General features: G+C 40.2%; 1 protein-coding gene across 1 annotated transcript in view; it reads right to left on the bottom strand.

Annotated features, from left to right (window-relative positions):
• LOC128674563 (uncharacterized) overlaps positions 1–22,999 on the bottom strand; it is a 49,113-nt gene that overhangs the window by 25,831 nt on the left and 283 nt on the right. Inside the window, exons 2-20 of the mRNA XM_053753203.1 lie at positions 22,448–22,595; positions 21,891–22,110; positions 21,309–21,459; positions 21,026–21,158; positions 19,611–19,863; positions 18,854–19,083; positions 18,499–18,717; positions 18,210–18,331; positions 17,913–18,018; positions 12,073–12,221; positions 11,746–11,848; positions 11,325–11,440; positions 10,867–11,073; positions 10,197–10,359; positions 2,912–3,097; positions 2,654–2,804; positions 1,980–2,132; positions 779–855; positions 520–627 (exon numbers count right to left, since the gene is read on the bottom strand). Coding sequence (XP_053609178.1) covers positions 520–627; positions 779–855; positions 1,980–2,132; positions 2,654–2,804; positions 2,912–3,097; positions 10,197–10,359; positions 10,867–11,073; positions 11,325–11,440; positions 11,746–11,848; positions 12,073–12,221; positions 17,913–18,018; positions 18,210–18,331; positions 18,499–18,717; positions 18,854–19,083; positions 19,611–19,863; positions 21,026–21,158; positions 21,309–21,459; positions 21,891–22,110; positions 22,448–22,595 — 2,995 coding nt within the window. The remainder of the gene's footprint in view (positions 1–519; positions 628–778; positions 856–1,979; positions 2,133–2,653; positions 2,805–2,911; positions 3,098–10,196; positions 10,360–10,866; positions 11,074–11,324; positions 11,441–11,745; positions 11,849–12,072; positions 12,222–17,912; positions 18,019–18,209; positions 18,332–18,498; positions 18,718–18,853; positions 19,084–19,610; positions 19,864–21,025; positions 21,159–21,308; positions 21,460–21,890; positions 22,111–22,447; positions 22,596–22,999) is intronic.

Raw genomic sequence — 22,999 nt, 5'->3', positions numbered from 1 at the left:
AAGACAGAAATCATAATCGTTGAACTTAAAATATATTATATTTATATGTTAACTACACATCTGAAGAATTATACTTGTCTGCACTGTATAAAATAGAAAGTGTAAATAAACTTTTAAATTAATTAAAATTAATATTTCAAGTACTGAACATAATGCAACTTGGTCGATGAAAACACAGCCTAATTTACAATCAACACAGCTCCTCTAACATTTATCGTCGTGTAGTTTGTTCGCTTTCGTCGTAAATTTAGTTTGACAGTTGCTTTCTGTTAAGAATTATTTATATTTGGGAAGCATCTAGATCACTGCACCATCTAAGAATACTAAAATAATAAATTTGAGACTTTACTACAAACGTTATTATTGATTCACGCTACGATAGCTGGAAAACGAATAAACCTTAATAGTTATACCTTATTATGTGTGCGGTACTTATTTTGAAATTGAAAGAGATTTTATAACATTATTTTACTCAATTTAAATAAAGCAGTTTTTAATTTTTAAGTATGAAAAACTGACCGCAATATCCGTGTCCACGACCAGGTACAGCGGCGTGCAGGAGTGCAGGACCTGCGCGCGCCACACGAACACCCGCCGCAGACTCACGCGCGCCGCTTGCATTATCACCTGTTAACAACAAACATTCCTATAATAGGAAAAGATTTCCACCTCATGTCTATACTACTTAAACTGCATTAAATTATTTATTTTTAGTTTGTTGATTTCTGAAACTACTTACATCATTCTATAATATTTTAATGACAAAACAAAAGATTACCTGAATCTGGACAGTTTCGTACGGTTCCACGGCGATTTCATTAGGGTTAAATTTAACGCGTAGAGGACCATCAGTAACTGAAAGTAAATCACACAATATGGCAAAACAATTCAGAAAACCTATATGTCGCAGCGTTAGATTAAAAGTAACTACTAGCGCCATCTGGTTTGTAGATTAACTGATTTAATTCAAAAGACGATATGGTAATACTGACATGTGACAGTTTGTCTTTGGTAGAATGTAAATTGTCAGTTCAATTAGCGAAAGAATGAAATGAATGATTGAACCGTTTCATTCATTGGACAAGAGTGGGATTCAAATCTTGTTCGATGGGCGTTGTCTTCTTGAGATTGACTTTGCAGTGGCGCTGTCGTGCGGAGTGGTTGTGTCGTGTGTCTTTGAGATAGTTAATTGTGTAGTTAGTGTGTGCACACAGATAGTTATTGCTTTGAGATTATGGTGAAGTGGCTGTGAGGCTAGTATGAGAATACAGTGGTGTTACTTTGTTATGTGATAATACGCGAGGTGGCTTTAAGGTCAGTGAGAGAACACGCGTGTGGTGTTCGATAGTGTTTAATTGTGATTGGTTAGTTAGCACGGTGGGTCGTGGATCAGTAGACGTAACTGGCTGTCACGAACAGACCCGTGCGGGGCGGGACACGGATCCTTGCCGTGGTAGGTAGGGTTTTGTCTATGTAGTAATCCATTGGTATTTTGAGCTGGAACTTGAGATAAGAGTTCTATTGCATTGGAAACTGTGTGCATTATTTTAGAGAAATACCCTCATCCTGACAGTTAGCTAAACAGATAGTAAGAAGCTCACTGAGTCGGCCATGTTATTATTGTTTGTGATTTAACCTGCGGGCTCATTGCCTATCGTTTTTAGGGTTACTTAACGATCCTTATTCCCTCCGTTCCTTCGTCATTTCGTCATATATTTTCTTTCGACAAAGCTTGTTGCGGTAATTTCTGAATGACGTATCATGTTGCTGATAATCCTATGTAAATTGTATATAACTATTGCAAAGGTAATAAAATATTCAATAATCAATTTACGAAGTATTAGTTTTGCATTGGTAGATGTTAAAAATGTGAATAATTAATTTTAAATATAAGTTAATAATTAGCAGAGGTATGATCGAAGATACTAGTAGGGATAAAAGCCTTGGCTGCTGCCAGTTGGATTAAAACGCTTGGTTACTGAGCGGTGGTTCCCAGGTAACGGTGGTGGCGACGGGCGTGAGGTTGGTGACGAGCAGCCGGCAGCAGGCGAGGCGGCCGACCGACAGCGGGCCGCGCGGCCGCACCACCGCCGCGCCGCTAGCGCCCACCACGTCCAGGGCGCAGCATTCACCTAAACAATGCGATATTTCTGATGAGAACCCACTATGTCCAGTAGTCTATCCTAAATTGGTTGTAACATACTGTCGGGAATCGCTATAATCATTTCAAAGCTAGCGAGCGAGAGGCTAATGGATTGGTCGGTAAATAACATAAATCCCGCAGTTAACAACTGTATGTATAGTGCTCGCGATTAATGTCTTTCTCTACAGTGGATTTGTAAATTTAAGAATAATGAAGACAAACGGCACATTTTAGGAAAATATACATGCGGTAAAGTAAATAAATAGGTTACCATAAACTATATTTCAGAGTCTGAAAGTTCCATAAATGGATGGAATCCGGTTCAGTAATGTTTTTAGATAATAATGGTAAAGAGTATCAATGGATGTTTGTGTTTAATACATCTTTGCGTTTAACACGTTTCACTTCTATTTTTTATACGGGTGTGTTGCGCGGTGTATGAGTCCCATAGACTTTGTATAAGCCTTCTGTATAAGCTCATCTGTGGTTGCAATATAATAATAAACGTACAGTTTTTGCCTCGTTTGTGGTCTCCTATACATTCCAAAGCCCGGATGACCAGTTTAGGCGCGAGCACTCGGAACGCCAGCAACGCCGTCCGGCCGCAGTCGCCGGGTGCGGCTCGTCTCGTGTCCACCAGAATCAACACGCAGCCGTCTCGCTGGAAGTAGGGTTTTACAATATTCAAACCTGATGGTTAGTTGAAAGATGCACATCTTTACTAAACTGGGATGTTTTCACGTCCCTTGACAATGAAGATTTCCTTACTTTAGGTGCATAAACGGCAAACCGCACGGGCGTGTCGGCCCCGTGCAGCAGGTTTCCGTCGTTGGGCCACAGCAGCGCGCACGAGCAGCCGCGCACGGCGCACACGGCGCACGGCTCGCGGCCCTCGCACCACGCGCTGCCTGAGATGTCGCCGCACCACCGCACCGCGTGGCACGCCCAGCGGATCTAGATTATATCTCATTAGTAGCATTTTGTACGTCATTATGACCATTGGGTAATAATCGTATGACGTGGAATATACAAAAATGATGATCACCACCAAAAGTTGGCGCAAAACGAACATGTATAGGTATTTAATATGTACATTTAAAGGCATACAAAACGCCACTTACATTTGCATATACTATTATTGTTTAAAAAGGCAAATAAAGTACTGTTTCCTCTTATTTAGTTTCTTCTTTAAGAATATATAGTCGCAATCTAGCAAGCATTACTGTCTGTGCAGTATTCGGGGTGCTCTTCAATAATTTCCTTTTATTAGACGATTAAAATACGTTTATTGGAAAGATTTACAGTAAAACAGAATAATTATATTAAATTTGTGCTATCTCAAGCGCGCGTGGACGAGACAGTTTTTCTAGAGAGATCTACCAGTGGTGGGGCGCGTACAACTGATGATCGATGAAAAAGTTGCCGACTTCTCACTCATAGATGGCGATAGTGGTATCATAAACATGCCCCCGGCCTTGGAAGACTCCGACTTCCAAAGTATGACGTCTTCTGTCTTCTTAAATCTATTTAAATCTATTTAAAAAGCACCTCAAGTCTTTATTAACTGATAAATGTTATTATACTTTAAATGATTTCTTTAATGATAGACTCGGATAGAATTTAGGGCTAGTATAGTACATTATAGTTCATTATAGTTTGTTTTGGATTTGTAGTGGATAGCATGCTCCTCTTTATTTAATTATATTTGCATACCTATATTCGGTAAAACGTGTAGGTCTAATTCATTTTGACCATTTGTACTCATGTTTTTGGCAAATAAATGTTTTCTTTCTTTCTTTTTTTCTGGATTTATTCAACTCTCGGGCTGCAGCGGCAACGGGCAGATCTTGGAGAACGATCTTCTTATTATTCCTGTAGCCGTCCGTATGTCAGCAACACGAGAAACTCCGTCCGCACCAGGATAAGTCTTCACGATCCGTCCCAATTTCCACTTCAGAGGCGGCTGGTTATCATCCTTTATAAGGACCATGCTGTCCGTGGCAATATCGTTTTTATTCGTCTTCCATTTAGTCCGCGTCTGGAGCTCAGCTATGTACTCTTTCGACCATCGTTGCCAGAAATGTAAACGAATTTGCTCGATGCGTCGATATCGGTTGAGCGCCGGAGTCGTAGATGTCGCAGCTGCTACGTCGTCGGTGCTAGCAGGAGCAGTCAACGGCCGGCCAATAAGGAAATGACCAGGCGTTAGCGGGTTGAAGTCATAAGGGTCTGAGGAAAGAGGAGACATAGGACGGGAGTTGAGGACAGCCTCGATTTGTGTCAAAACTGTGCTAAACTCCTCATAAGTTAGTTTCGCGTTGCCTACAATGCGTCTAAAATGATACTTAAATAACCTTACCCCACTTTCCCACAGCCCGCCTTGGTGGGGACTAAACGGAGCAATGTACTTAAAATTTATTCCATTACTTGTAGAATAATTTATAATTTTATCCGAATTTTCACTCAAAATTTTAGGGAATTCTTTCTCTGCACCTACAAAATTTCTCCCATTATCAGAGTAAATAGTATCAGGTTTACCCCTTCTACTAATAAAACGCTTTAGAGCTAAAATATAATCGTCAGTAGTGAGACTGGTAACAAGTTCCAAGTGTATAGCTCTAGTAAGAAAACAAATAAATAAACAAACGTACGCTTTAGTTAACTGGGCTCCTCTGCCCTTCCGGTTCAGTATGAACCACCATAGTGGCCCACAATAATCACAGCCGGTTGTAATAAATGGAAATCCACCATCCAATCGCTCAGATGGCAAATTTCCCATTATAGGAGATAACATTTTGCCTTTTATTCGCGCACACGTAACACACTCACGAACTATTTTCTTTACTAAGTTCCTAGCACTCAGTGGCCACCAACACTCGCGCAGTGAAGACAATAGCAGCTGTGGACCGGCATGAAGTAAACGTCTATGCTCGTATCTAACCAACAGTAACGTAAAATAATGTTTATTACATAACAACACTGGATGTTTCTTATCGTAGTTGAAATCAGACGAATTTGACAGCCTACCACCGACTCTAATTACTTTACGATCATCTAAAAACAAATTAAGACCTGATAAACGATTCCATTGCGATTTATTTGTTTTTACAGTCGTATTATTCAATAAATTGTCATAAACGTCCGGGAACGATTCGCGTTGTGCACACTTTACTAGCAATGCCTGTGATGCACGCAGCTCGTCCGTGGTTAGAAAACCGGTTTGTTGTTTTGAGACGCTCTGATGTCGGCTGCGAATGTTATCTATAAATCTCAAAACAAATGCACCTATGCGTAAAAGTTTAATATATGACGAATATCTTTTGAATTCAAATAAATCGTTCTCGACTGGAATGCAAACAAAGCTAACTTTAGTAGGAGGCTTTAACTCAGGCAAATCATTTAATTCTACCGACTCATTATTATCACGTATAAAATCTAAACTGAATTCACGAGACTGTAAAAAATACGGTCCGTTCCACCACAAATTATTATCAATTAATAAATTTAAATAAACGCCTCTGGACAATAAATCTGCTGGATTGTCGTTACTAGGTACATGTAGCCACTCAGACTCCTCTGTTATGTTTTTAATTTTTGCTACACGAGTTTGAACAAATGTTTTTAATAAATGTGGAGACATTTGTAACCATCCTAGTACGATAGTCGAGTCATCTAGAAGTAAGTTTTAGTGAAGGACAATCTCAACGAATCTACAATATGTTTATACAATTTAGCACCTACATAAGCACCACACAGCTCAAGTCTTGGGATAGTAAGTGACTTTAAAGGTGCGACCTTTGTTTTGGCACAAAGAAGTCTTACTGTGGGATTTGACGAGCCATCGCTATAGGTACGTATATAGGCACATGCACCATATGCATTCGAAGAAGCATCACAGAAAATATGGAGCTCAGTATATTGCCTATCCGTATTTAAAACGCAACGTGGAATTTTTAATTCGCTTAAGCACTTTAATGTACCGATAAAATAATTCCATGATTCGGCAATGTCCTGAGGAACTTCATCATCCCAACTTAGTTTATTAGCCCATAACTTTTGCAATAATATTTTTGCAATTATTATAGATGCTGATAATAATCCTAAGGGGTCATAAATTTGAGCTATGATGGACAACATTTGACGTTTATTCAATTTTGAATTATCTGAATTAAAATCAATTTTCGTAGTGAAGTGTAACTCATCACTATCGCTGTTCCAACCTACGCCTAATGTTTTGTTTTGAGTATGCTCGCCTTCGAAATTCTTTATTCGTCGAAGCACATCGTGTGACGTCAGAGTTGAATGTCCACTTGCGGAGTGGGAAGCATCCAGACTGCAGGACTTGGCGTGTTTTCTCACAAATGTCTAGCAAGGTTTTGTAATTATCGTGTCCCGTTATTAGATCGTCAACGAAAAAATCATCATTAATAACGCGAGCAACAAATTTATCTTCACACTCTGAGGCTAGCTGACGAATACAACGCATACTAAGGTACGGGGCTGACGCAGTACCATAAGTCACGCAAGTTAATTGGTAGACCTGTAAAGGATCAGTTGGGTTTTCACGCCAAACTAAGTTGCAACGACCTTTGATCTGATTGAACCATGACTTGCCTAAACATTTTACAAACATCGGCACAGGCAACATACTTGTACTGACGAAATCTTAATAAAATACCGAATATATCATTTTGAAGTGCTGGACCTGGTAACTGTATATCGTTTAACGATTTATTCGAAGTAGTGACAGCACTAGCATTAAAAACAACGCGTAATTTAGTAGTCACAGCACCTTCCCTATAAACACCGTGGTGTGGTAAAAAATAATTAGGGCTTTTGGGCATATCTATGCGTTCCATATGTCCCAAAGCTTCATATTCACGCATAAATTCGACATACATACGTTTATAATCAGGAGAACGTTCCAATTTACGTTCTAATGAAAAAAATCTATTTTTTGCTAACGTATAAGAATCGCCTAACGAGTCAGCTGATTCTTTAAGCGGGATACGTACCGAGAATCTACCGTCAGCCATTCGAATAGTAGTTTTAACAAACAAATCCTCACACAAACGCTCGTCGTTAGTCAGAGGACTACCTGACTGAGGCATTTCTTCTATTTCCCAAAATCGCGTAAGTTGTTCGCTCAGAGTTTGTGACAAATGACAATGTACTTGATTGGTAGACAAAATTTTATTGTTGTTTATAGGACCAGAAATAAGCCAACCTAACTTCGAATTTTGTAAGCAGGGACCATTCGATAATTGAATCCTATTTTCGCATAACAAACTCCAAAATAAATCTGCACCAATCAATAAATCGATATCTGAAGGAACACAGAAAGACGGATCAGCAAGCTGAATATTATTTGGCATTCGTATGAGGGCTTCATCAATGCATGTCGTGGGCAAACCGTTTGTTATGCGCTGCAAGACAATACATCTGGCCTTCGCCGTATAATCGCATATTTTTGATTTAAAAGTAATTTCGCATAAATGATTAGAGTGCGACACTGATTGTCCGACACCCGAAATTCGAATAGTGGACTGTATAAGAGGCGCATTAAGACGTTTTCTTAATTTATCTAAAATAAAACTATGTTGACTCCCAGAGTCTAACAGCGCTCGGGCTGTATGCATACGATTATCTTTATCAATCACATCCACTAATGCCGTGCATAACAAAACAGGTTGCAGTGGTAGATCGCCTGCGCATGTGTATGTATTCGAATAGAAGGGATCACCGCCTACTGAACAGCGCAGCGGTCGGCATTGAGGTAGCCTGGGGAGAACTGGACATGGCGTCACTGTTAACACTGTTTTTATTAGAACTATTAAAGTGGAGTAGACTATTATGTTTGCCCTGACATTGCTTGCATGGGCCAAACGTGCAATCTGAAAGTACATGTCCAGATCGTAAACAATTGCGACATAAATTATTTTTATCTACGAATAAGGACCTGTCTTGTACAGATAAATTCAAAAAATTATAACACATATACAAAGCATGATTACCGTTACATGAAGGACATTTATGACGTTTATTATTATTACTAGTGAATTTATTTTTGGAATTACTATTATTTGTTGAGACATAACTATGAACTTTATTATTGGCCTGATTGGTTGCATTATTTGTTGGTTTCGATTGCAACTTGTTATGATTAGCACTGATCATGTCCAACATATCCGCTTTATTCCTAAGAAACCTTAGCAAATCATCTAATTTCAACTTTCGTGACGAATTTAAAACAAGAGTGCCCTTATGTTTTTCCCAGTCACTCTCCGTAGCTAAATCGAGCTTCGACACAATTAAATAAATTAATAAGGTATCCCATGTGTCCACAGGCTCCTCTAGTGTCTTCAATGCACGGAGGTTGCGTAACACAGTATCAATAAGTTTGCGAATTAGTGAGGCCGATTCTTGTTTTATATTGGAAAGAGAAAATAACGATTTTATGTGATTATGAACTAGGAGTCTCGCATTATGAAATCTGTTTTCTAGTAACTCCCACGCATGTTGGTAGTTAGACGCAGTAAATTCCAATGCACTAATAACTTGTAAGGCACTTCCACTGAGTGAAGAACGTAAGTAATGAAATTTTTGAATCGCATCTAAATCTGTACGTTTGTGGATCATTGTAATATAGGAATTTCTATATTCAAGCCACTGATCATACTGCCCGTCGAAGGTAGGCAACTTTATCTCGGGAAGTTTAACATGCGCGCGAGGTTTACTCGTATTCGAACTAGACCTAAAATCACTAGAACTGTCCCCAGTCTCATCACTTTCGATTAAGCATTCAGCATTAGCTAAAGCGCTAAAATATAACGACTCAAATGACTCGACATATTCGTTATCGACTGACTCATCTGATAAGCAAAGAATTTCACTATTGATTTTATTAAAATTTTGATAAATATCTATCGCCGCCTGCATTCTAAACTTTATTTCTTTGATTTGAAGCTTAGATGGGCTATTATTTTCAAATAAATCTAAGTATTTAGAAAATTGAGTCAATCTACCTCTCAAGACACCTCTTTGTTTTTTGAGGTCAGAAATATTTGAATTAATCGCTTTTCTTGAGGGAGAAACTGATCGTGCTGAAGGCACAGCTAAATTATCATCACCAGGCATTTTGTGGGCTTGGAAAATAGGGTAAAGTACTCACGATTTAAGCGGGACTGGAACGGCAATCACCCGACACGTCACTAACCGATTCTGAAATTAGCACAAATAACACAGTTTTAACACAATTCGATTGGGGAGGGAAGGATATTCAGAAGGAAACCTAACCGTTTAACCGCTGATCTGGTTCACACGTAGACGTATAGCGTTGACTAGGAGGTCCACGACGTATAGTATTCGCATCGACGTGGTCTTCTCACGATTGAAGAATCCTCTTCGTCATCCGGCCGCAGGATCAATTTTGTGCAGTATTCGGGGTGCTCTTCAATAATTTCCTTTTATTAGACGATTAAAATACGTTTATTGGAAAGATTTACAGTAAAACAGAATAATTATATTAAATTTGTGCTATCTCAAGCGCGCGTGGACGAGACAGTTTTTCTAGAGAGATCTACCAGTGGTGGGGCGCGTACAACTGATGATCGATGAAAAAGTTGCCGACTTCTCACTCATAGATGGCGATAGTGGTATCATAAACACTGTCTTTAAGTTCATTTTCGTCTGCAGTGGTCTTTCGGAGCAAAGTCCGCTTATATACTCGTACATCATCTCATCAATAAATATAATAACTGAACTGGTAATTTTTATGACAGTCATAAACTCTCTGTCTCTAAATCTGTGATTTTTATAACTAATTTTACAGTTCTTTTCGAAAAGAGATGTTACGGAAGTCAGTAATACCAATTACTGATACCCCTTTCATAATTATTTACTATTCAATTTAGTAATAGAATATTCTACACAAATGTTTACTAGCAAAGGACTCACTCCCAGAAACAGTAATGCTTGGATGATCGCTTCGTACATAGTAGATTTTTTTTATTTTGATAGAAGATGGGCCGATGTTTAATTTTCCGCGACTCACGTTCTGGTAGGTGTCATTGTATACGACGAGGTCGGTGGAGACGTGCTCGCCGGGCGCGACGATGCCGAGCCACTGCGCGGCCGGCGCGACGCGCAGCGCACGCCGCTCCGCCTCGCGCTGCACCGTGCAGTACGACCGCCACTCCTCGTCCGCACCCACCAGTCTGAACAAATCTCTTATCAGCCCTCATTTATTTGACAAAAAAGGGTATCAAATGGAAGATCGACGACCATTTTTAGTTAAGTAACCCTTGTCAATACAATTTTTATTGTAACCTAACCTCACAAAAAATATTTTTGAAATATAAAAAAAACGGTCAAGTGTTGGTTGAACTCGCGCACAAAGGATTCCGTGATTTATTAATGTCAGCATGACCTTATGGTGCACTAGGATCGGCTCCCGAAGAGAGACAGATAGGTAGCAAAGTGGTTCTAGAAGGAGGTATGGAACCCTAACATTAGCAATAATGCACTTTGCCGTTCTCGTATAACGATGTTTGGCACACAATTACTCACTATAGGGAGCGGAAATTGGCGCGAACTCTGAAAAGTTTGTTGGCGAGATAAATAAAAAGGCTGGGCTGACTGCGAGCACACGCGTCAATATAGTCACATTTATTGCAGGCTTTAGTATAGTAAGACTAATAAAAAAGCATATTTTAATATCTCACTCAATAATGTCCATCTTCTGGTGTGGTGTTGCATCATCTGGCAGACTAGGCAGAGGCACTGTAAACCTGGTGGCTAGGGATTGTGTGGGGGTGAGGTGAGCGACGTCCGCGGGGTGGGGCAGAGAGGGGGGGAGTCTCCACTCGGCAGTGATAGGCTCGCGACCAAACAGCTGCGTCGCTCGCATCGTGACCTGAACTTCTTCTACCCTGTCATTTAAAATGAATACAGATTACATCTTTATTTATAACTATGTCTATAAACATAAACCATAGTCTGTGAACATAAACCTTATCAATATCGAAAGAGTTATTTTTAAGGAGATGCACATGTCCTTCATTTAAATACAAAAATGCAAAATTTCAATAAGCAACATTTAGTAGATAAAGCGTGAAGTGGTGACGAACATACTTTATCATTTAGTAATATTAGTTAGGATAGCAGAGAGCGGCGAGCGTACCGCCTGGAATGCGGCAGGCGCAGCAGCGGCGGGTCGACCACGAAGCGCACCGGCGCCACCTCCCACCACACTTCCATCTCGCAGCACACCACCTCGCACACCTCGCGCTGCTCGCTCTGCAATCATCGCAATAACCACTACAAGTTCATAGGTTTGTTCCGGTTAGCAAAGCGAGTTCGCTTAAACGAGTTAGGAAGTTTCCTAAAAATTCTAAGGCTGAGAATTATTGTAGTAGGTACCTACTTAGCTGTAGATTAACTTTTTCTTCCCAAGAAAATACTTTGTGAAGAGACAAATGCCATAATTGGATTACTCTATAAGTGAGAATGTACGTAACGTGTATGTAACATGAAGTATGTAACATGTTACTTTTAATATAACTTGATAACTTAATATCGTACTTTATTAAAACTGAAAATACCTGAAACCCAGGCATAGGCTCCGCGTCCACCATCTGACAGCTCACTATCATCGGGTCGTAACCGGGCGGGAAACTCTCCTTTGGGATGTCTTTGAGGATCAACCTACAATCAATTTATTTATTAAAACTTCTTTTAGATAACCTTTATTTTATTAACATAAAATATAATCAAAACAGAATAATATCACAGAAAATCATAATTACATTCAACGCTAATATGCTAATATCATATGCTACGCGCATACTTAGCAGGCTCACTAGTTAGTGGTTGACAAGAAAAATGATACATTATTATAGCTAATATTTAAAAGTTAAAAAACGAGATACATAAGCGTAGCCCTCTGCACGCCAAGCTGCGCACCAACGTCGGGCGCGCACACGTGCAGCGTGCACGACGAGCGCGGCACGACGCGGCCGCGCGTCGGCTCCACGCGCACGCCGCCCAGCATCATGCGCTGCTCCGGAGACAACTCCTCCTGTCACAAAATTCGTGGATTTTCACCATTTTATCTATTTTAAATGAAAACTAATTTGAAACAAATAAAGCAGCCAGCAGATTATTAGTCCAAGCGCGTTCGGGTTCACTTAAATTAATAAATATTTAACACAAAAGTGCATTTGGCGATTTTAGAGCGTAGTGAATTAGTTTGAGATTTTAGTGTTACCTAAACATATCATTTATAAGTATCTAAACAAAACAGCTCCAATGCTGAAGACTTCGTAAGTGAACCTGCAGCCTGCCAACACTACACAAGCTGAAAAACACGGGTGAGAGCGTTCCATGTTATAAAATATCCCCCTTCATAAATATATCTTTACCTAGAGCTATATACTTAACCCATAACGTAAACAAACCCTTAGCGTAACAAGTTCTCCAAGTAGCCAACAAAAAAGCAACTATACTTCAAAGAAATAATCTTGTCCCACCACTTGAATCCTGCAAGGCAGTGCCAAAATCAAATCCAAAATACACATTCGTCTTTACTTATGTATAGATGTACTGCTTTATTTGTTTGCCAGATTAAGTAAAATAAAACATGAACCTGTTCTAGTGTTGTAATTTAATAGTTCAAATATTATATAAAAGAAATAAATAGACAACGCGCGTTCGGGTTCACTTAAATACATAAATATTGAATACAAAAAAGTGCTATTGGCGTATTTAGAGCGTGGTGAATTTGTCTGAGTTTTAGAGTTACATGTAATACCAACAAGCCAACAAAAAGCAACTATATTTCAAAGAAATAATCTTGTCCCACTGCTTGAATACTACAAGGCAGTGCCAAAATCAAATCAAAAATACACATTAGTCTTTATTTATGTATATATATATATATTATGTATTGTACTGTTTTACATGTTTCCTAGACTAAGTAAAATAAAATATAACCTGTTTTTTCAAAGAAAACCTCAAAGCTATAAGATAAACAAAATGAAAGAATTCCGGTAGCAAATAAAGGCATCCCAGATAAAATTTAAGACAATTAAAAATATTTAAATCACAACATATAATATACTTCGATAACGAATATAAAACGAAGATAAAAGAGTCTCGTCACGCTTATAACTCATATGGCACCTCAGATATTCCGCCAACATTTGTCTTAAATAACCTAATATTACATACTTATTCTATAACCCAACATAGAACATACCGATAATTCCAAACAACATTCCTAGGCGCAACTCGCCCTTGCAACAATAAAAAAAAAGGCCCAATATAAAAATAAAAGATAAGAAATTAGAAAGACGCCATTGAAACCAGGAAACACAACAAACACAATAGCTAACACGTAGAACAAAAACAAATCCACAGCTGCAAGCCATAAATGAATAACATCGTCTGACTTGACGCAAACCATAAATTAAAACAAAGCAATTGATCCCTACAACAAAAAAAGGCATGAAGGTTACAATTTATTACAAAATAGAAAGCTAGCAAAAAATATACCCTATTACGCAAACGACTCTATAGACAAAGGAACCCCGAGCATTATAAACCTTTATTACCTACCTAACAAACTCACCAAGTTGGCACAACCCAGAGATTTACATTCGACGTTATAATTTAATATTGGCATTAGGTACCACAAACCAAACTTCATAACATATTCAACTAAAACTAATACATTTTTCTCCACAGCTGTTTTAGAAATTAAGCTCTTTTTACAGCATAGAAATATGGAGATATACGCAGACACCATAACAAAAATCCCAGGTGATGGTAACTGTCTATATAGAGCAATCGCATACCAAATCAACGATCTGTTTGGTATTACATTCGACCATCTAGCAATCCGACGCGACTTAGCTAAGTACGTTGAGGATAATCAACACAACGATAACATACACCAAGCTATTAGGAGTAACCTAAATGACACACTAACAGATCTACAGACTCAAATCAACAAATACCTACAAGCTCAATATAAAGAAGGTACCTGGGGTGGGACTGATATATTGATAGCAGCAGCTGAATACTACAGCATCAACGTCAAAATCTTCCAAGGCTATCCGCTAAAAGAAACAATACAATTCAGCCCGAAAAATAATGACACAGCAGGTTGCATAGGCCTAATATTTAATGGAAATCATTACGACTGCTTCAAGAATCATTTGGGCGCTTCTTCACTAAACCCCACACAAAAGACAGAAAGCTCAGACGAATGCACCCCGGAAGAAATAACTGACGAAACCGGCTACAGACTAATAAGACCGAAGCCTCATTACACAACTATAAAACAAATAGACAACATCAATATCGCTACATGGAACGTAAGAGGCGCAGCGACCTTAAACAAAAAAGCAGACATTGACTCGATACTAGAAGATAAATTGATTCACATTGCATGCCTACAGGAAACCCACTTAAAAACAGGTTCTTACAAATCTAAACACTACCTCTGGTCTCTATGTGAAAACCGAAAAAGGGGATTAGCCATCCTAATCAGAAAAAATTGCGGTCTCACAATAAAATGGACAAAATCAAACACAAACAACATGGCAGCGCTAATCTACCTAGATAACCAAACTACACTATTTATAGTTAATATACGTGTCTCAAACTCAACGTCAGCGGCAACAAATGATTTAGCTAAATTCATACATTATAATACTGGGCGACTTCAATGCACACGTCGGCTAACAAAACCCAAAGACACGGCATAATCCAAAACAAATAGGTAAAAACCTGCATCACAAAACTACAAACAACAACGGTGAAATCATGACAGATCTATTAAGAATGGGAAACCTCCGACTGGACACATCTTTCGGCCGCAATAGTTGTAAAACGACATACAGATCCGGCCGCAATATTTCACAAATCGACCACATTATGACCCAAGCTAAAACTCCACCATCATTTAACTATATAAAAGGCGAATACTTACTACGAATATTAATACGCCACTTTCGGACCTTAAAATCATCTGGGGCAATCTAAGACCTTTAAATAGAAATACCAACAAGACCCATCAATTTAATACTCAAACAACAACACCCAAAAACAAGGAGCTAAACACATTTAAATATAAATCGCTAGATTATGAACTACTTCAAAGTAAAGGCACAAAAGAAAGATACCAAACGGAAGTAATTGAACTTTTAAATAAAAGACAGCAGAACAAAATCAAAGCCAATGTTTCCTGGGAAGAAATAACAGGAACTATGAAAACAGCAGCCACGAACATCCTGAAATTTTATCGGAAATATTCCAGAGATATACAGGTTAGCTCTAACAAAACTACAAAAAGCAAAATGCTTGAAAAACTAGCGGCCCTCTGACCCAATCCACCAAAAAATCCTGAAAAAGTGCAGATATCACCTACAAGCAATAGAGGTCGCCGAGGAACAAGAAAAATATCGTGCATTCTTCAGTGACCTATTAACTAGACACCCCTCAGTAAGAACGAAATTCACATGCGAATTCTATAGAAATCATAAGCAAACAGAAAGACGCCGACTAAAGCAGACTTTTATTCCTATGTCTAAATGGGAACAAGTACTGGCAAAAACAGAAGGACAAATCATAGAAGAATTGACAGGCGAAAACGCAAAAAAAAGAACTAGGCGCGGAACCTACACTATAAGAAATCGAAGGAATAATAAAAAAAATGCGCAATAAAACAGCCCCGGGAATAGACCAAGTCGTAACAGAATGATACAAAGCCAACCCAGAAGAGCTAAATTTAGAAATTCTAAACCACATTCGAACTGCATGAAAAAAAAAATCATACTGCCATCCTCATGGACTCAGTCGATTCAAGTGCCACTCCCTAAAAAAACTAACCCGAAACAGGTAAATGACTACAGATGTATATCAATATGTAGTAAGGGATACAGAATTTATGCAAACTTTTTACTAAAACGACTGGACGAAACAATTGAAACAATAGACAACTACCAAGCCGCCTTTCTAAGTAATCGCTCCACGGATGACCACATGTTCACCTTACGTCGAATATTGGATGAAGAATGGAAAGCGGGTGAAAAAACTTTTGTTCTTTTGATCGACATAGAAGCAGCATTTGACACCGTGGATCACTCAGCTTCAGAGATATAATCGCGTCTAGAACAAATAAATCCATGACAAATCGAATCATAAAAGCCACTTTGAATGAATCTACATGCATTAAATGGTTCGGACAACAAACCAAATGGATAAAAAAAGGTAAGGGTGTCAAACAAGGCTGTCCCATATCACCAAGACTCTGAACAATAGTTATGGACGACGTCTTCAAAACACTAGCGGAAGAACTACCTTATATAAAAATTAATCAAGATGACAAAATTCAACTACCAATTATTCTAGCCTTCGCGGACGACGTAATCATAATATCAAACGATATTCAACAATTAAACGAAATTTTTGTAAAGGCCACAAGTCTATTAAAGTCAGTAGGTCTTACAGTAAACGATACAAAAACGAAATTACTAGTTCGCGACCCACTAAACATAAATAACAGGAACTTTTTTGTACTGGGAGAAACTACTTTATCTCCCGTTAAAGAAATTAGGTATCTAGGGACCTACATCTCACCTGTACTGAACAGGAATGGTACAGTAAATGCCCGCTGCAAACAAGCGATCAAAAATTCGAAGACTCTACAAAAAATTATTTAAGAGTTCCCGCATGCAAGGGAAAACAATAAAACTTCTTTACAAAATGGTGATAGAACCAACTATGACCTACGGCCTCAAATGCGCAGCGCTAACAAAAGCGAATCGCTCAAAACTTAGAAGATACGAAAGAATGATTTTACGCGACATGCTAGACAATGCAGGCCCCGCACATATGTACAGCAAGATACACGACATTCTGGATGGAAAAACTATTACAAAAAGAATCAAATGCCTTCGAATGTGTTACTATGGACACATACTACGACGCAGAGACCCACATCTACTACACGCTGCATACAAACATGAAGCAAAAAATCGTAAAATAGGTCGACCTATTTATACCTGGAAAAATTCCCTACAACAGGGCATGGAATACTATAAGAAAAGCCCTTCAGAGTGGATAGAGCTCGCAACAGACAAGAAAGAACTCATTTCAGCGGCTAGAGAAATATACAAAATGGACGAAACGGACAGCGAAATAGAAAACGACGAAACCATCACCAACACACACAACGAAGTCAGCGAGGAAAACGAAACACACCAACGCTCTCCTCCATCGAATAACCCGTCCTCCTAAATTCCAATATTGGCTACAGGCTGCATAGTCGGTTGATTGTGGTCGACCGGTTGCGGCTAGTCGACCGTCCTCTCCCATCCCAGAGCGTGTCACTCCTTATAAAACCGTGCCCCCTGGTGTGGGGTCGTGGGTCTGGGCTTGTGCGACGCCACCGCTTCCACCCAGCAAGGTAGCGGTCGCTGGGAACGTCCTCTGATACCTCGTATTGACAGCAAAAGTAAGCGAGCTCGACGCTGTTTTGGTGGCAAGGTGAAGCATGTAGACGAAGGACGTATATTCCAGCAAACGTGACTTTGATGGATGGAAGCAGCGTCGCATAGGTACGGCCAACGGCCTGTATTCGGTTCGTCCGTTTCAGCTTCGAGCTGGCTGGGTGTGGTGCATATGTTCATGTTCATGTTCATGTTCAATAAAGCAGCCAGCATCGACATAACATATCTGCGTAATGAAGTGAAAAGAGGTCGACCTCCGAGTCCTGGCTGAGGCGCTCCAGCGCGCCCTCGCAGTCCTCGCCGCGACAAGAGCACACGCCCCACGGCCGCACGGTCCAGTAGTATGCGTACGACACCGGGCTGAGGACATCAATAACATTTATCTTTAGTTATGTTTTCACTTCGCTATTTTGACATTGGAAACATATACACGGAACAATCTAGTGCTTTCTCTAAAATAATAACAGCAACGTCGTTTCCCGTTTAAAATCTGCTACCAGGGCATAGAATTTATATGACCCTACATCCTACTGAATAATAAGTAGTACAACCTGTGGTTGATGAGCTGAACGGGGGCGGTGAGCGCGCGGCCCGGGAACGCAGTGCCCAGGTGTACGTAGTACTCGCAAGAGGGGTCCGTCTCGCCGCAGATGTCGTAGTCCTTCTCGTGCGCCTGGACAGATTCACAACATTACTTACAATATTCATATAAATTTTGATGATAAAATATTGTTAAATCCGTCCGACTATTGAAATATCAACCAAACAAAAGTTGGATTCAATTGTCACCCATTAGTGCCGCAGAAATCATGTTTCGAAGACAATAAGGTCACAAACTACCTGTAGCGTGATGTGGTCTCTTTGGAAGAAAAGCGAGTCGGCTAGCAAACACAGCGGGCGCACGGCGGCGGTGGAGGATAGTATGCGGAAGCCGGCGGCGTGTAGCCCTGGTATGTCCGCGCGACACCAGACAGCGCCGCGCGCGCCGCCGCCGCCTCGCCACCATGCTGGCCACCACGCGAAATTGCCATTAACCACCGCGCCGCCCGACGTTATGCCCTGCCATCAATTGATCAATCATTATTATCACGCGGTAGAATAATACTTAAAGAGGAGCCAATACTAAAGGACAAGGACAATGACCAGGGGACTGGAGCTCGGAGACGCAATTAGTTTTTTAAAGTATAAGTATCACCTCAAGGGTGTAATTAATCCAGGAGTCCTCGGTAATGACGAAGAAGTCAGCGTGCTTGGCGCGGCACTGCAGCAGCAGCGGCACGTGGTGCATGTCGCCAAGCAATCGCGCGCCCAGCTCCACAACCTCGGCGCCGCGTGCGGGCCCCGACCCTGCGCTCGCCGCCGGACTCACTGGCACTAGCTCGGGGTTGCATGCCAAAGATTGTGACGGCTCTAGCGGCACCAGTACTGAATACAATAGAGAATTAAAACCTAGTTACTTGGTAAACAGCAAAGCTCAATACATGCGTAATAATTACATGCGTATCCTTTAACCGGATCGTCCGAACACTATCACTGGCTTTAACTGAAAATCCACTAATCAGTTCGGTTAGCTTAGTCTTAGAGCAATATTAGCACTGAGCTGTGTCCTTGTACTTGCTTCCTAATTTTTATTATAAGTATGTAGGAAACATAGGACATCTACAGAACAACAAAACAACCATCTGTTGATAAACCTACTTCTTTTATTAGTTATGTGAATTTATCTGAGTACTTATACGTTCTGTTAATGGCTCATTTTAAATGATCATGCTGTGTACACTACATTTTGACATTTTACTTGTTCAGTGATATGTAACTCTGAAGTATAAAAATGCAAAATTGTTAATTAAAAATAAATAAAAAATTAAGAAATTATATATTATTCGTAAATTTTGCCTTCGTCCACGGAAAACACATCAAAGTCCCTGTATATGAATAGAGAGAGATAATACCATTAAGTATGGGCGGCTGTATGTAACAGCGGATGGGTACTAGCACGGCTCGGCCGGCGGAGACGCTGATGTGCAGGTCCTCGGCAAGCTTGCGCACGTCGCGCGGCGTGAAGCTGACCTGCAGCTGCGTGGCCGCGCCGGCGGTGACGCGCTGCCCGCGCGGGCCTACCGTCACCAGCAGCTCGCGCCGCTCCGGCGGACGCACCGACAGCCGAAGCTCCGCTTTCGACACGTTGATCAAACGCAGCACTTGCTGTAAATATGCTCATTGACAAAAAGTTGACAACGCGTCATTGACCTTGACCACAGATAAATCACAGCAGTCGATGGACATTGGTCATAGGACATAGTTTGTTAGCATACTACTTCTAGAATACTAAGCACACAGAAGTCAATCGAGATAAAGTTCTATGTAAAGAACCATACGTGTGTAATTAAATTACACACGTATGGTTCAACTTGTAGCATTTTTTAAAAGTTTATTTAAAAGTAATCAACGTCGATCTTACTCAAAGCTAGTAACGGCCTGTTGCCAACTGAATTGCCACTGAATCGTTCAACGCTACAATAGACAGGGTAACGAGGCGCCACGGTCGCTTCTCTTTGATCAGCCTCATCTACTACTGCGTCATTATCGTAATAAAACTGCTAATGATAGTCGCTCTGTCGTCTCGCTCAACAAGAAAATTGTTTTACTACCCCTATATTTTACTGTTTAGAACTTGTAGAAAAGATCACCGTGTTCTAAAATTACTAATAATCTCTTGATATACTAATATATCTGTACTTCTGACAAATTTTTATCTGTATCTCAACAAAACAACCTTTATAAGTACTTGATATTTAAAAACTGTTAAAACCATAATGACTGTTATAGGTATGCGCCAAGTATATGCGCCAAGAGAGGTGCAACGGAAACATTTGTTTGGCAAGTGCTATAAATTGTCAAACTTTACGAAGTAATGGGGCGCCAACAATATTAATAAATATATTGTTGGCGCCCTATTATTATATAAATATAATAAAATATTCAAATTTCAAAACTATAAGAAGCTAATTGTTACAAATGCCTTTGGAAAAATACATCTGCCAAGACTCCCCGAAGTTTCTTCGAGATGTCTTATTTATTTTTCTATTAATTATCATTATTATCAATGTGTTGTAAACTTAATATATTAAGGAATAACGCTATGTAATATTCATATTATTATTGAGCGTGACTCTGACAGGCCTGAGTAATAGGGACTGAACTGGTCATTCCCAATCGGAAACCTTATTAACGTCGCTTGATCATTACTCGACCGCGACGATAATTTTGAAGAAATGTTCATAAAATATCAAGGTACAATTTGCATAAATTATAAGGTCATTTGAAGTTCTTGTGTGTAGGTAGATAAATATATACTGATTCTCACTATATGCTCCTGACCGACGACAAAGTTGACGAACTCCAGACACTGCGGCACGCACAGGATGTAGTCGGGGAGCGGCGGCTCGGGCGGCGCGGGCGACGGCGGCGGCGATAACGGCGTCTGCGCGGTGCCGATACTGCCGACACAAAAGCATGTCGTTCTCAGAGGTACATTCTCAAATATGGCTTTTCAAAGCTTTTAATCCCCATATATACAAGGAAAATGTAAAACGAATATATGAAATATAAATGAAAAATAATATGCAAGATCCTATTTTGTTAAGTACCTGAGCGAATAGAGCGAGATCTCTTCAATCGGCAGCCGGTCATAGAAAGTCGGGACGGGCGACGGCGACGGCACGCCGCGCACCGTCAGCACGCGCGACAGCGACTGCTCGCTCGGACACTGCATGTTGCGGACCCACAGGCTCTCCTCTCCTGGTACACATGCATTGGATGTGACACTGAGCTGCAAGACACTAACCACAACTTTTCAATTTCGTGGGTTCAAAGTTTCCACTCAATGTTCGATAAAATTTTAACTTTTGTAAAGGATTTCATTTCATAAATAGTATTTTATGTATATGGTGATGATTTTATTTAGACATCAAGTATTTGTTGGGACATAGATAAAAAAACTCACATGAATGCATAATTTTATATTTAATCTAACACACAATAAACACAGTCACATTAAAAGTACAGTTGAAAAAGTTGGCAACATGTAAATAAGTGTTATTGTAGCACTCGGTGGTTTCACTCGTATATTTAAGTAAAGTAAAATTAAAGTGACTGGTTCAAAAATTTGCTATGGAGTGCGTCACATCTACTTTTTCCCAAGTGAAAGGAAAAGGAAATGTTTTACGGACTGTTGGCGTGTTGCCTCACTCCAGGCGCGAGGTGCCGTCGTCGTAGCCACTGGCCGCAGTGGCTCCGCTCGCTCGCCTCGCTCGGCTCGCTCGCGGCCCGCTCTCGACACACGCGGTAAATGTTTGGTAGCGGCGAACGTGACAACCGCTTTGCGTACTCTTGGCGTAACAAGACCTCGCAACGAGATAGCTTCTCGCATTCTGTTGTATACTTGTATTTCTAAAATGAAACAAATAGACAAAATCATAAAGATTTTAATATTTTTAACTTCTGCGTGTCTGCGTGTCTGCGTGTCTGCGTATCTGCGTGTCTGCGTGTCTGCGTGCTGCGTGTCTGCGTGTCTGTTAAGTAAGCTGTTTAGTTTGATGAGCATTATTTGTTGAGGTATAAAAATCTAAGATCTGGAACACCTGAAGAAGGGAATGGTCCAACTAAACCAGTGGAAATATATCATGAGCATCTTATCTATCTTTGACTTCTTACAAAAAATTGATCGGTTACGCGAACGACCGCGACTTCGTTCGCATAGCCGATCAGCTAGTTCGTAATCGCTCACCCAATGCGTTTCTTTAAGTGCCGGCAACTGATCAGGTTGTGCTTGCGACGCGTCGGCGAGCAGCGCGGCGATCGGCGCGGGCGGCACGGGCGCGCCCAGCTCGCGGAACACGCCGCGCAGCACGCCGCGCACGTCGCCGCACACCGCCCTGTCTCACACAAACAACATTTTCAATATACCATTGTATCATTAAAATATGATAGTTCATATCTAGCGGTTCTAAAAAAATATGTAGGTTCTATATTCAATAAGGATTAATATTATTATTCCGATTTATTTCCATACAATTTATTTATAGACTAATATTGTGGTTATGGTGAGTTGTGTGGATCCTGTGAGTTTGTTCACCCAAACCATGACACAAGTCAAGTGCTTGTAACGATCCACAGGGACCGTTGCTATTGGATGGATACACGCTGTCACCGACTGACTCTTCTGAATTGATAGCAGAAAGTACCTATCGCAGAAATCCATTATTCGAAGTTATTTAAAAACGAAATAACGAAAGTTATTTAAAAACGGTTGACTAATTTGATTTTCAATGAATTCATG

This window comes from Plodia interpunctella, chromosome 13 (assembly GCF_027563975.2).
Source record: "Plodia interpunctella isolate USDA-ARS_2022_Savannah chromosome 13, ilPloInte3.2, whole genome shotgun sequence".
NCBI lineage: Eukaryota > Metazoa > Arthropoda > Insecta > Lepidoptera > Pyralidae > Plodia > Plodia interpunctella.
This window is presented reverse-complemented; position numbering and strand designations above follow the sequence as displayed.